The sequence below is a fragment of the Sprattus sprattus genome (assembly GCF_963457725.1).
Source record: "Sprattus sprattus genome assembly, chromosome: 5".
Taxonomy (NCBI): Eukaryota; Metazoa; Chordata; class Actinopteri; order Clupeiformes; family Clupeidae; genus Sprattus; species Sprattus sprattus.
In genome coordinates this window covers 31166396-31182134 of record NC_137924.1, presented here as the reverse complement: position 1 = coordinate 31182134, position 15739 = coordinate 31166396, and the positions used below count along the sequence as shown (strand labels likewise).

The following is a 15739-nucleotide window of genomic DNA, read 5'->3' as shown; positions in this document are numbered from 1 at the left end:
TAAAACATAATAATAATGACTATTATATAAACACATTATCAGATATCAAGTCCGGCTCTGTTTTCTTAATGTGCCACAAGGTCCCGTGCCCCTTTGCTCAGCCTCTGGTTTGAGTCTCCATGTGTCATCAGCTTCAGGGCACTCAGCCAAATTGCAACCCAGAGATGAGTCACCCGTCTGGGCCTTGTGGTCAGTGGAGACCCCCTATCAGAGAACCAGGACAGACTGCAACACTAAACAGAGACCTCAAAGGCAAAGGCTCTCTGAGTGAGTCTGAGTCTGAGTCTGATTCCATGGCCTACACGCCTCATGGGGCTCCAGGCTACAGCTTGATGACGAAGATGTTATTTTTAAAACTAAATGTCAACCAAATTCATTTCCTTCACTGTTAGAGAATATTTTCCAACAGATTGACTGACTGTACGGTAGAAATGAGTTGAAGTTGGGGTAACACATTTACAAACACACAGGCTGTATAGCAGGGTGCGCTAATAAGACGATAAAGGTGTATTAGACATCATCTTAATTCATACATCCATACTCTACAGCATAGTTCCCAATAGAGTTTCATAGAACTAGTGCAATAAATACTCAATCAATGTGTATACTAAGAAAAACAAATACATATTATTATTATTATTATTATTATTATCACTATTTTCATCAACTACTACAAATAGTGTAACTACCGTAACTAAAGTATATAAGACTAGGATAATGAAATTACAACTACAACTATAGTGAATTAGACCTTGATGCTGAATACTGTAACTTTTGTAACTATGGTGTATAAGACTTGGATGCTGAATACTGAGTGCTGTAAAGTAAAGTGCTATGTTACTATGGTATATTAGATTTGGATGCTAAATACTGTAACTACGGTAACTGGTATATTAGACTTGGATGCTGAATACTGTAACTACTGTAACTATGGTATATTAGACGGATAAATGATGGATAAATATTGTAACTACGGTAACTAAAGTGTATTAGACTTGGGTAGGATGCATATACAGTTGGTTGGTGCAGTATACACAGTACCCTCTTAGAGCCAAATGTTAAATACCTCAGCTTCACTTCTCATTACCACTGCAAAAATAGCTCATTTTCAATTTCACATGTGCCCTACTCTGGAACAGTACTTTATAATACCTCTTTGGATAAACACTCTCTGAAGCTGGAGACAGGGCTAATGGCGGTGTGTGCTATTCAGGGAGTCAGATGGCTTCATTATTTTGATTCATAGTTGAATCCCACAGTCAGAGTCGGTCTGATGACACCTTGGTTCGAACGCTCTGCATAGCTGGTGAGGTTTGCTACCAGGGTCTTTCAAACAGAGCTAGTTACCTTTACATACGCATACAGAAACACACTCACATTCAGAGTGCATTGTAATGCAAAACATGACGAGTTATACACAACTAACAGTAAATTGTATATAGGTTGCTCAAACACACACACACACACACTCACACACGCACACACACACACACACACACACACACACATGTATATATGAATATTACTCCATTCACACGGAGAGGCACATGGTCAAGCACATAAACACAGAGCGAGAGAGAGAGAGGAGAGAGAGAAAGAGAGAGAGGGAGAGAGAGAGGGAGAGACCAAAAGAGCAAGAGAGAGAGAGCAAGAGAGATAGAGAGAGAGAGTAGAAGCTGGGTGTTTCTGAGCAGGTCTCTGCAGACCTGTCATCACTCTGAGGGTTTCGTGCTTTGACAGGAAGAGAGGTGACCTTTGCCGTATTTTAAACTCTTCATGAGAGAGTGAAGCCTTACATAAGCAGCACTGTACTTCACAGCACTGTTTTAGTTTAGGCCATCTGGCTAACATAACAAAGACAGATTTACTAGTGTTTGTCTTTGGTTTCTGAACCCAGTTTGGCTAAGAATGAATTCGGAGGATTGTGTATATGTGGAGTTCACTCAGACATCAGATATATGGAGTACACTCAGACATCTCCCTTTGGAAGATTCCTTACAGAAAATTACTTAGAACATCAGCTTGTTCAGCCATGCTTTGTGACTATGGTGATGAAGAACACTTGGGTTCTTCAAGGGTGGGAGAAACTTGAAAGATATCTGGACAAACAAACTTTGTAGCTTGTTCTACCACATGGACAAGCTTAGGACCAACTTCACTTATATATATATATATATATATATATAAATATATATACTGTATAGGCTTATCAGAAATGGTTTTGGTCTTTCATTTTGTACTGGAATTGAGATGGAGGTGTAACTATGAAGCCATGAGTTTGCCAACGCATGTAGTTGGGCTACCTCCCCCTCTAACTCCTGAAGGCCCACTCTTACCGGCATCCAGTCCAGCCCAAGTCTGGAAACCAGAGCCCATAACAGCTGAGAGAGAAAGAGAGAGAGGGGTGAGAGAGAGAGGGGAAGAGAGAGATATGGGGAAGAGAGAGAGGGGGAGGGAGTAAGAGAAAGAGAGAGGGAGAGAGAGCAATGGGTGAGTGGACGAGTGTGGGAAGTGATGAAGTGGGGTGGAAACGAGGGAGGGGGGGTTCGTGGGGTAAAACTGGGGCGGGGGGGGGGGGCAGTGTGTGTGTGAGTGTGTGTGTGTGTGTGTGTGTGTGTGTGTGTTTGTGTGTGAGTGTGTTAGGGGGTGGGAGTACGTCGGGGAGGGTCTGAGTCTACATATAGCAGCTCACCTCTCTCCCTGTCCTCTCACTTTCCACAAGCTCCACGAGGGCCTCTACTACCACACCAAACCCACACCACACCAACCACCAGCCATGAGCAAGAACTACTCCGCCTCTGCCCAGTCGGCCTCCTCCTACCGCAGGACCTTCGGCTCCGGCTACGGGGGCATGGGCTCCTCCATGTTCTCCTCTGGCTCCTCCGGCCGCGGTTCTACCGGTGCCTCTCACTCGTCCTCCCGGGTCTACGAGATGAGTCGCAGCTCCCATGCGGCGCCCATGTTCTCCTCCGGCAGCCGCTCCTCGGGAGCCTCCGGCTATGGCAGCGGCGGCGCCATGCGCTCCTACGCCGGCATGGGCGAGAAGCTGGACTTCAACCTGGCCGACGCCATGAACAAGGACTTCCTGGACACGCGCACCAACGAGAAGGCCGAGCTGCAGCACCTGAACGACCGCTTCGTCAACTACATCGAGAAGGTGCGCTTCCTGGAGACTCAGAACTCCACGCTAATGGTGGAGATCGAGAAGCTGCGCGGCAGGGAGCCCACGCGCATCGCCGAGATGTACGAGGAGGAGATGCGCGAGCTACGCCGTCAGGTGGACGGGCTGACCAATCAGAGGGCCCGCGTGGAGGTGGAGAGGGACAACCTGGCCGACGACCTGATGAAGCTCAAACAAAGGTGAGGAGAGAAGGAAGGAAAGAAAGAAAGACTATTCTGAATATAATTGAATGAATGAAAAGAAAGAAAGAAAGAATATTTCCATCTGTTGGATAGAACTGAATGAATGAAAAGAAAGGAAGAAAGAATATTTCCATCTATTGAATAGAACTGAATGAATAAGTTCACCGTTTAATGGCTCATGATTCATTTGTATTGTGTGCCCTATATTGAAAATGGAAGGAACTCCGTAACCTTGAACATTTCGTTCCTCGGGGCAAAATAAATGTCAGCATGTCGGCATGCTTAGTTATTACATCTGCGCCACTGAGAACGGTGCTCCAAATTACCACTGTGTTGTTCTTGCTCTCAAAATGGCAGACACTAATAACACTGTAGAGCCACCCACATGATTAAGGACATTTTATGATAGGGGCTTTTCCTGGTGAAAATGTCAAACGCTACCTGTGGAGTTACGTAACTAGCCGGGCAGCCCCCCTGCGTTTCTACCATGTCTCCGCCACCTACGCCCTTTGCCAGCTCGTTCCTGGAAGAGCGTAGCGCCTGGCAGACGATCACTGTATCGTGTTTCACCCAGCGCTTCCAGAGAATGACAGAGCGCAGCATCTGTTTGCAGCTAATGAAGCTAAAAACCCTGTGCTTGCACAGCACAGGCTGTCCACAAAATAAATTAGCAGTGATTATTTCACAGCCATTAGACCCACTCTTTGTTACAGATGGAGGGGATCTGATGTCACCCAATGACAAGAGACCAGGAAGGCCATTGGAGGAGTAGAACACGTTTTAGTGAGAAGAGAATTTTGGGGAATTAACTTTTTGGGCGAATTTGACACTCCAGAATATTCAAACGTCAGCATCATACTCCAGTCTCCAGAGGGGGGTGATTGGGGGTGATTACACTTTCTGGTCAACATCCATAGTATACAGCATGTTTATAGGCTATCTGTCTCAACGAGTAACCAATACATTTGTGCGTAACTACCCAGGGGGTAGAGAGAGGGATCCATTACACCGGATCGGATCGGAAGAGAGCTTGCCCTGCCGCTGGGAGCTTCGGCTCCTCAGCTGCACAAGAGGGCCCAGAGTCAGATAGCAGCGGCTCCCAGATTATCCGGCTATATTTAGCCAGCCTAATATACCCCTCAGTGGCCCACAGCGCCTTCTCATCTCCTAAAAATACACGCTTATCATTCAGCCACTTGGCGGCTGTCTGGGGCTACGACACGGCTGGGATCATGGCTCCATCACGTGGCGGTACGGCACGACACCTCACATTGAAATGGCAGTTATTAACGTTTGCAGGCCCCAGAGGACACAGTCATTAACATTTGAGGGGACCCGAGGACGCAAATAGCAGTGTGAGCCCACGGCGGTGGAATGTTGTATGGATCGTGTGAATTGGGACGGATTAGCGAAATGTTTGGCCGAGAGTGGTCTGACGACAGCCTAATTTTAGTGAGGATAGATCATCTTCACATTAGTTATACGATAGAGCGGTCAGGTGCAGAGATTTAAAATAAAACAATATATATATATATATCTGTCTGGTTATATACATTTTTCCCAGGGTGGTGTCCACCCCGACAAATAGAGCTATCAGACTTGACATGCATAGGCCAATGGGGTTGATTGAAATATCCCCGCGCATAAACGACGTGCCAGCACGATCACACATGAAACTGGATATGCTTCATGTGATCTATAGTTCTCTGCTATCGGATGACATTTAAATAAACTTTAACAACCAGATACATGCAATTTCACCGCTTGCATGTGTGTAAAAATGGCACAAGTCTCCATCAGCAGAACATACCTGGCAGAGTTCCCTACCTGCATAATCTCTCACATGGGACTCTAAAATGGCACATAGATAAAGCCTGTTTCATCTCCCGTCCATATTGTTTGACCTTTCTGATGGTAATGTCGGCTCTGATTGAAGTTCAATTGTATCCTAACGAGTTTGTTGGCTGTTTGTAAGGAAAGGTTTGCTTATACAGTTCCATGAGCGCTTAAGGAATGACTGCACATAACTGGCTCTTTCGTTACATAAAGGAACACTCTAAAAGTTTCAAAAGCTCTGAATGAAAAGGTTGTCTGCGAGGCAGATTGCACTCTCAGTGAACTCATAGATCTCGCTCTTTCTCTCTCTTTTTTCATTCTTCCTCTTTTTTCTCTTTCTCTCCTTTTTTTCGTTCTTTCATCTACAGGCTCCAGGAGGAGATTCACCAGAAGGAGGAGGCTGAGAATAACCTCTCTGCATTCAGAAGTGTGAGTCTCAAAACCCACACACACACATTCACTCACACACATCCTCAAAGCCCACACAGACTTACGCACTTGTTACAAAAACCCAAAACACACACACACTCATTCACTCACAGATGTACACACACACACACACACACACACACACACGAAAACACCTTTGAAAGGTCATCTCTCAGTTTCCAAAGAGCCTTGACAGATTAACAGCAGCCCTGTAAAAATCAGAAGCTGTCTCAGACTGACTGAAATATTCCCTCTTAAAGAAACTAAGCTGACGCGCCTGAGTCCATAACATGCCATTTCTCCAGGTCAAACGTACAGTTATTCCCTGCAGGAAACACCCTTCCTCTGCAATGATACCTAATATACCCCAATGTTATACCATACACAGCTTGATAGAATAAAGACTCACTCAGTGACAATGCTGAACACTTGAGGCTTTGGAGTTAAATGAATGGGAGTTAAATGAATTAAGTTAAATTAATTAAATGAATAGTTTGTTAAAGTAGTGTGCCAATGTAAACTGTTGTATCCTACTGCGAGACTTGGACACCTCTAATGTATACTGTTAAATCCTACTGCGCGTCTTGGACAGCGCTAATATATCGTGTACTGTGGTGTCCTGTAGTTTCTCCGAGCACTAATGTGAAACTGTGTTGCCCTCCGGCAGGATGTGGATGCCGCCACCCTGGCCAGGCTGGACCTGGAGAGACGCATCGAGGGACTCCAGGAAGAGATCGCCTTCCTCAAGAAGATCCATGAGGAGGTCTGTCTGCCTAACCATCTCTCTATCTCTCCTCCACCTGTCTGTCTGCCTGTCTGTCTAACCCTCTCTCTTTCTCTCCTCCACCTGTCTGTGTGTTTCCTGTCTGCCAACTGGGTCTATCTGGCTTTTTGTGTATCTCTATCTCTCTGCCTGTCTGTGTGTCTTACCTGTCTGCCCTGCCTATATGTCTGTCTGTTTGTGTGTCTCTCCATACAAATACCCATAGAGAGCTGATGTATGTCAGTCAAGAGGAAATCAGGCACACTGGTAAAGGTTACAGAACCAAATCAACATCATGGCAGAGAAACAGGTTTCTCCAAATGTCATGCTTTCTGTTAATCCACTAACTCCCTTTTATGAAGCTGCCATTTTTGCATGTGTCCACATGGCCGTAAGAGAGTGTATTACAGCCTTTTTCACAGCTAACAGAGGAAGCATTCCTCTTATGAGGACACAGCAAAGTCAAAGTTCAAAGTTATTTAAAACGTTTATGTAAATGTACACCCCCCTTGGCACCGATTAAAAATGACTTAGGGCATGGCAAGTATTTTCACTTGCATACAGTCATAGCTGTAAACTTCCATAGAACAATCGGCGCCATGCACACAAACTCACACACTCACGTAAAAATGCACAAACACAGACTCACAAATCCCATACACACCTGCAAGGACCAATCATACACACTCCCAGAATACCCACACATACCAGCACACATAACCATAAATCAAGCACACTCGCATGCACACACGCTCTCTCTCAGACACATACACACACACACACACACACACACACACACACACACACACACACACACGCACACACACAGAAAGACCACACATCAGAGGAGTACCAAATTCAAGCTGTGGCCGCCCATCAGATTCCTACATGTTTCCTCTCTCTCTCTCTCTCTCTCTCTCTCTCTCTGTCTCTCTCTCTCTCTCTCTCTCTCTCTCTGAGCGGCTTGGTGCTGTGTGACCTTTGTCACCAGAGAAATGTCGGCCCGTTGAGCGTTTGTGCCTCAGCTGTTGCCATTGCCCGTGACACACAGCAGCTAGCGCAATGGTGGCTAACAGATGCCGTGCTATAATTACCCTGCCAGGGACAGACGCAGACACACAGCTGTCACTCAGAGTGCTAGGTCAGAGGCAGACAAGGCTCCTCCTCTCTGACGATAACTGTCATACAGTTCTAACCTTTAGGAACACATTTTGAGGATAAAACAATGTAACAAGTAGTCTACTTGGCACCTAAAAAAGCCAAAGCTAGATGAGATTTCTTTCTGTTGGACTATTTTCAGCATCAAGATATTTGGATATGTTTTCAAACCTCTTTAATGACTAAAATCATACACTGTAAATCTAATGTGTGCTTGTTTTCAGCTGCGCTTGTAGCCAGTCACTGATGCATCCAGTTGTTAATAATATTTCATTACTATTACTATTTAATGACACTACTACTAACTCCCCCTGCATAGATTAAAGGTCTCAGATTTCCCTAAATGAGTAGTCAAAGTTAATTGGTTTCATTTGCATAGAGCACAAATTGACATTGCGATACATAAATAATAGCCATCTGGTCTCATGACAAAAAGCTGCCAAAGTTTAAGCTGCCAAAATGATGAATTAAGTCTAATATCTTCACACATTTGCCATTTTCACAAGTTATGTCATTTTCTATAGTGTAAAGCCTGTATACAATGTCCATGTTACATGTGTCATGACACTGCAATATTCCTGCAACGTCCATATCAGGCCATAGATTATAATGTCCTCATGTTTTCAATTACGTCCCTGCAATGTGTCTTTAACCTCCCCATAATGTCCTACATTGATGTCCCCATAATGTCCCTCACTGACGACCCCCACTGCTGTTCCCCTGACGAACCCCACTGACACCCCCCTCTGCCGCCCATTGCAGGAGATCCGTGAGCTGCAGTCCCAGATGCAGGAGACATCCGTGCAGGTCCAGATGGACATGTCCAAACCCGACCTGTCCGCCGCCCTCAGGGACATCCGTGGCCAGTACGAGGCCATCGCCGCCAATAACATTTCAGAGGCTGAGAACTGGTACAAGTCCAAGGTACAGAGTGTGAGAGAGGGAGGGAGAGAGAGAGTGTGTGTGTGAGAGAGAGAAACAGAGAGGAAGGGAGTGAGAGAGCGAGTGTGTGTGGGTTTGCATGTGTCTTGTGTAGGAAACAATGTTGTGCAAAGTGGGCTCAAGGAGGTTTTCCTGTCATGAAATGAGCAGTTTAAATTCGGTAAGAGTTTTCCTCCATTTTGGACACTTTGGCTGTGTTTGCAAGGCTTTGCAGGAGAACCTTGCCCTAGCTCTGCGGTTCAGGCTGACACCTATTTCAAGTTAGATTCTTTATTATCTCATTCATGGCTAATATGTGCCAGTATCTGCCCCAGACTAGCAGAGATAAGACACAAAAATCAATGCAACCTTCGAAAAAGCTTTTTGATCAGTCAAAATGTCAGCTGCTTCTGTCAAACTAAAAGGATCAAACTGGCCACAGTCACATGACCTCCTCTAAAGGCAAGATAAATTGCATTGTTATACCAGGCAAGGGTGACTGACAGGCAGCCTCTCTGGTTCAAGGCACTTATTATAATAAATGGGATGAATGTAATGTGATGAATGAAAAGAAATGAAGAAATAGTATAAAACCCCAATTAATTTGTTTTGCTTAGTTTATTTGTATTTATTTTACTAGTTATTATATTTCTTTAACTTGTTTTTCTTCTGTAGAGGTACACAGATAGAAATCAGACATACTATGGCGTTCATATATAAAGGCAAATGCTGGTAGATGGACCCATGTATCTTATACGCTTATAACATCCATCTCTGTTTGTGCTTTAGGTCACTGACCTGAACCAGGCCGTCAACAAGAACAACGATGCCCTGAGAGTGGCCAAGCAGGAGTCCATGGAGTACCGCCACCAAATCCAGTCCTACACCTGTGAGATCGACTCTCTGAAGGGAACCGTAAGTCACTCACAGAACACTCCTACCTCACACTCACTCTCAGGGAAAGGCTCACTGTCAGGGTGTTCCACGGTCTAAAAGAAGGATGATGAAAAGTTCTACTCAGAATCCTGTGGAGATTGTTTCCTTTTGTAGAACGTCCTGACTCAACATTCTAAAGAAACAGACATGTCAAACTCTTTTCTCTCTCTTTTCTTTTTGCTTTTCTCTCTTTCTCGTCATTCTTTCTCTGAATCTGAACTTTTACTCCCTCCCAAAAAATGATGACTCTCACTCTCCTTTGTCTTCTCCCTCTCCGTTCACTCTTTCTTTTGTCTTTTTTTGTTATCAATATTTCACTGCTTACATAAGGAGGCAAAAGCTGTAGGCTGTTATACACAAACTTTACAGAAATGCTCATAGAACAAAGGTGACATCTGCAATCAGAGGAGATGCAACAAAAACAGATACAGAAGTTAAAGAATGCACGTACACACAGACACACACACACACCAAAAACATTTACGCATAAACACACAACTACCACAGAGTAAGTCACTGTGGAAACAAAACCAGACCCTCACACTCTTCTTCATCTTCTCTCTCACGCTCTTCTGGTGCAGAACGAGTCTCTGATGAGGCAGATGCGCGAGATGGAGGACCGTAATGGCCGCGAGTCCTCCGGCTACCAGGACAGCATTGCCCGCCTGGAGGCCGACATTGCCAAGATGAAGGACGAGATGGCACGCCACCTGCGTGAGTACCAGGACCTGCTCAACATCAAGATGGCCCTGGACATTGAGATCGCCACCTACAGGAAGCTGCTGGAGGGAGAGGAGAGCAGGTGAGAGAGCGAGAGTAGCGCTGGTCTGAGATGGCACACCCTCGCATTGCCACGTCAATCACACAGCACCATTAGTGGCAGAACTCATTTATTTTCCTTCTTTTGTCTATTTCTTATGTAAAGTAGTATTTATTGCCTGTAGCTTGACTGTTCTCTCCCTTGTATGTTGCTTTGGACAAAAGTGTTTGCTTAATGACTAAATGTAAATGTAATGTAGAACTACAGTAGCACATTTTCAACTTGTGTTTTGCTGGGGTTCGGCAGAAGAATGGGTGTTATTGAAAATGTGACACTGGTGTGAATGATAAGGTCTGTCTCATTCATCTATGTGGCCATGCTGGAAATGACAGTTGCTTCGACTGTTGTTTTGATGGAACCTCTAGAGGAAAGACTAACGCTCTCTTGCTGTTTCCGTTTCCAATAGGGTCAATCTTCCAATGCAGTCATTTGCCGCTATGGGCTTCAGAGGTCAGTCCTAAACACACACACACACACACACACACACACACACACACACACACACACACACACACACACACACACACACACACACACACCCACGGAACAAACATTTAAGTATGGCTTTACAATTTGGCACAGTGTTACAATTACTTCTATAGAATTCCACCAAATAGGTGTTTAGCTCTCTAGCGCCTCCAGAAGGTCACATGCATTACAAATGTCTGAATACATGTGTGAAAGGCAAAACTAGGATTCAATCACCCAAACTAGCACTAATATTGGTTTTTATAAAGAATAGATTATGATATTTATGAAATTAATGTTCAAAATTGAGGTGAAACCTCTTTGAGATCGCCAAAGCAAATTTGTACAAGGGGTTTGAGAAAGAGGGTGGTGTTCTTGACAAAGTAGGACATTTTTAAGGAATATACACCTTAACACCAGATAAAGTAGATTATGGAAGGAATAATCCACAATAGGGTGTGCATTTATGGGAAACACACATACAATTCCTCACAAACCTCCCAGACAATACACAGATGCATACACACACACTCACACACATTTGCAACTTATAATAAGCATGACATTATGTATTAGAATATTTGGCAGTATTCACATTCACCACTAGGGGGAGCAAAGCCACTTTGCTGCTCTTGTCTCTTGACTCTTGTCAAGTCTTGTAATAAACACACTGCCCCTGAACTAGATCACAACAAACGGTTACTGACTACAACTTGTCTTAATTAAAAACCTTAATACATTACAATAGAGGGCTCTTAACTTCCTGATGTTTTTTTGGAGGATGCTGATTGGGCAGATGTGTTTAGTGAGTGTCGCCATGACGTGATGACTCATAAACTCTTGGAATTGTGTTACTATAGAGACCAGCCTGGAGCAGCAGCACGGGCAGCAGCAGCAGCAGAAGCAGCATGGCCGCTCATCTGAGGTCCACTCCAAGAAGTCCGTTCTGATCAAGACCATTGAGACACGCGACGGCGAGGTGTGAACACAGCAGCATTAACTCTCTGTCACACACACACACACACACACACACACACACACACACACACACACACACACTCTCTTGTTTACTCACTCTCTCATTCTCTCAGTCACACACATATTCCAACCATACATGGAGCAGTAACTCTTCCATATGTACACACATATGCACAGGGTACATTAGAACGCATATGGCCAACATAATGCAAATGTTAACACAGTCATGCATGTACACATACTTGTACTTCTAGGTTAACACAACACAGAACAATTTCAGTTCTTAGAAGTCTTTTACCTATACTCAACCACACAAACAAACACACACACACACACACACAAAGAGAGAGAGACACGCACGCGCACACACACACACACACACACACACACACACACACACTCACAAACACTGCATTCCCATAATGACAAATCCCTTCCCCCTGCTGTGATGTTAATTTAATTCCTGTCTCCGTTTCACTTCATTTCATTAGCCATCTCCCACTTTAAAGCACATTAGCGTGCGCGGTAACAAAACAGCCCACACCTCCATTACGGTCCATTAAACCACCTCTCTCCTACCTCCTCCTCCTCCGTCTCCATACAGACCAGAACCAGAGAGTAGAGAGAGTTGAGAGAGAGAGAGAGAGAGAGAGAGAGAGAGAGAGAGCGCTTAAAGTGTAAGTTCAGCTAGGGTTTGTTAGCGTGGCGCTAACTCACACTCCCGCTGCCTGCCCTTGCACTTCCTTCCTTTCTGACCGTCCCCTGAGGATCTGCCATTATGGCTCAATATCTCAGCCAGTTGCAGCATTGAGTAACACTTGAATCCCCGCTTCATAGGACTGACACAACCACGTTTTGGCAAATGGCCTGCCCTTTCATTGCTCATCATGCCAGTTGATATCTAGTGATATGACATCGTCCTGCTTCAACTGTGAGTTACTGTCATCACAGCGCTCAGGCATTTAGATGTGGTACCAATTTATATCATATACTACTCAGCTGTCAAAGCATCATACTGTAATGACCAGGGACGTGCACAGGAATTTTGAAGGGCAGTTGCTCTGCCCTGGAAAAAAGGGGCAACACATTCATTTTTGTCACCGCCGTTGCCACGCCCCCGTCATCTGATCGCAAATTTGGCCAATATCATTTTAAACTCTCACTAACTGCCGCTGCCACGCCCCCGTCATCTGATCGCAAATTTGGCCAATATCATTTTTAACTCTCACTAACTGTTGTTGTCACGCCCCCGTCCCCTGATCGCAAATATATATAATTCCTTCGGAGGGGCAACTTTAGCCCACTCCTGTGCACGTCCATGGTAATGACATGACATAGTTATGTTATGTTAGCTTAAGACACAGGGTTCAAGTTAAATATGTTTCCCAATATCCTGTCATGTATCGTTAAGCAGAGAGGCTGGAGATAAGCAGTACGTTTATGTACCCTAGGTTTTCTATGTTTTTGTGTGTTTGTTTTTTTGCCTGTTCCAAACTGACGAGACAAGGCTGTTCAAATTCATCCACAAGAGCTGTGTCGTCCTTGGGTTTCTTGCCCAACCTATCGTGAATGTGAATGGCTCATTGTGAAAGAGCTGACCTGATCTACTCTAGGTGTAGTTTGTCCGCAGGAGAGTGAGAGCGAGCGTTCTAAACTGCCTTGTGGAGCCACTTGAGCAGCCTCTGTTAGCGAGAGCACTCCCGCTAGAATGTTCTAGAACAACGGTGGCTTCAGCCTTGTCAAAGAGACGAGCTGAGATTTCACCGCGCATCGCTGGCTTCACGCGTCCTTCACGCTCAAACAGACAGGACCGGGACCAAGGGCCGTGATCTTTCGCTTTCACTCATCCCCCTTTCAGCACCTCACTCCCTTTCACTTGTCCAGGCTCAGTCTTCCTCTCACACCGCACCCCACCTCACCTCACCTCACCTCACCTCACCTCACCTCACCTCACCTTTCTCGCTGGGTAAAGTGATTTAGTGAAGTAATTCCCCAGCTCACCCAGAGTTATTTCACACAGTGTCACGGCCCTGTTGCCTGGAGGCTGCATAACTAATTCTCTGCAGGTGATTAACGCTGTCTTCCCTCTTCTCTCTCTCCACATCGCTCACCGCTCTCTCTTTCTTTCTCTCTCTCTTACTCACTCTCACACTCTCACTTGCTTTTTATCTCCATCACTGTTTCTCGCAATCTCTTCCCTCTCTCTCTCTCTCTATTACTGTCCTTGCTTCTCAATGTCAACTTTGTCGCTCCAACACTCCCCCTGCCTCTCCATTATTCCTTCTCTTTTACTCTTTCTTTCACTCCCATTCCTCCTCCTTTCATTCTATCTTCCTTTCTTTCGTCCTATCTCTCTTTCTTTCTCTCTCTCTATCCCAGGTCGTGAGTGAGTCTACACAGCACCAGCAGGACATTATGTAAGAGGCAGTGAGAGGAACCGCCAAGCAAACCCAAGCAGATAATGGACGTTTCCATTGACACACACAGACCTTCAGTTTTATTGAAAGGACAAGAAGACTTATTTGTTTCTCTTCCTCTCTCTCTCTCTCTCTCCTTTCTTCTCTTTTTTTTAAATGCACATGCTATCTGATGGTTGACCATCCCCCCGCCCCCCCTGCTTCTAATACACACATGTGTGGATCACTGAAAAAGTGGTAAAGTGGTAAACTGAAAGAGAGATGTAGACAGTTTGAATAAGGAGTGCAGTGGACCTTGGACATACATCACTGAAGGGAAACGGTTGAACATAAGAGTGTTGATTTTCCAAGGTTTTTGTGTATGTGTGTCTTTGCTTAGGATGGGGAGAGACACAGGGGAAGCGTCGGGAGGGTCGACTGAATGTGTAGCGTTTTCTGTCACAATAACTTAACAGAATAAACGTTTCAGTGTTCATCACCAATTCTTGAAACAGAATTTTGTCTCTTCATTATTGTTTGATTTTTGACAAAAAACGTCTCAGGTAGCAGGGAAGAAATAGTTTTTCACACAAACCAAATAATACACACAGATGAAACCCCATGGTAATGGGACTACAAGTACTGTGTGACCTGGACAAAACATGAGAATCATCATCTAAATGAGAAGCAATTTGGACATAAACGCCTCAGGTAGCAGGCGTATTCACACAAACCAAATTATACACACAAATAAAACCCAATGGTCATGGGACTATTGAGTGAATGTTGAGTAGCTGTGACCCTCTTCTGCTGTCAATATGCTGAGAGCTCTCTGACATCCTGATGGATGACCACATTGCCGTACACACACAGACACACACAGACACACACACACACACAGAATAAACGTTTCAGTGTTCATCACCGATTCTTGAAACAGAATTTTGTCTCTTCATTATTGTCTGATTTTTGACAAAAACACACACACACACACACACACACACAAATCTGCAGTAATCCCAATACAAACCTAAGTGACTCTAAAATCTCTGGGTGAGACGTGATGCTGAATGCCCCACAATGCATCCTTCCTGAAGTGGGCCGTTTTTTGTTGTCCGAGTTCCAATCGCTGGTACACTTCCAGAGTGAACTGCAGAGGTGAATGGTGGTTGAACAACAGAACAAATATATGAATAAGCACTTTCCCTCCTAGTATGGCTTTCAGACAATCGGCCCCTGCATGGTGACACCAGAACCAATGTTTTGAATCTGAGACTGGCTTCACACCTTTATTAAAGTCCGCTGACATGGCATAGATGGAGTTCCTGGTCCTCTTACGGCTGGTCAGACCAGACACGCAGACCAAGTGTTTGAAATGCAGCACCAGTGTCTTACCTGCACAAAAGTCCTGGTGTTTTTATATAACATCATAGTTTCGGCGAGTGGCTAGCTCTCCTGCTTTGGGATTGTAGTAATATTTTTGAACTAAAAGAACCAGGGAACTTCTATGTGTGGATGTCGAGTTGAACATGTAGGCTAGATTGATCAGATTTCATCAACAGCACTGCACTTTTAGACACGTAAGCAAAACACACACACATGTGTACATACATACACACATGAATGCATACACACATCTGCCTCAACACACTCACACATACATGCACATAC

The 15739-nt window shown here is 44.7% G+C and overlaps 1 protein-coding gene across 1 annotated transcript; it reads left to right on the top strand.

Moving 5' to 3' along the window:
* Window positions 1–2685: 2685 nt before the first annotated feature.
* On the top strand, window positions 2686–14585 carry desma (desmin a). The gene is made up of 9 exons (XM_080839282.1): window positions 2686–3360; window positions 5568–5628; window positions 6296–6391; window positions 8312–8473; window positions 9260–9385; window positions 9988–10208; window positions 10633–10676; window positions 11555–11673; window positions 14052–14585. The coding sequence occupies exons 1-9, from the start codon at window positions 2777–2779 to the stop codon at window positions 14091–14093; spliced, it is 1455 nt and encodes a 484-aa protein (XP_080695408.1). The 5' UTR covers window positions 2686–2776; the 3' UTR covers window positions 14094–14585.
* Window positions 14586–15739: the final 1154 nt, after the last annotated feature.

What these genes read in the sequence shown, in the direction of transcription:
- desma (XM_080839282.1), top strand. Translation starts at nt 2,777, where the DNA reads ATGAGCAAGAACTACTCCGCCTCTGCCCAGTCGGCCTCCTCCTACCGC. An exon ending in TCGACTCTCTGAAGGGAACC is followed by an intron (nt 9,386 to 9,987) that starts GTAAGTCACTCA and finishes CTTCTGGTGCAG; the next exon opens with AACGAGTCTCTGATGAGGCA. An exon ending in CTGGAGGGAGAGGAGAGCAG is followed by an intron (nt 10,209 to 10,632) that starts GTGAGAGAGCGA and finishes CGTTTCCAATAG; the next exon opens with GGTCAATCTTCCAATGCAGT.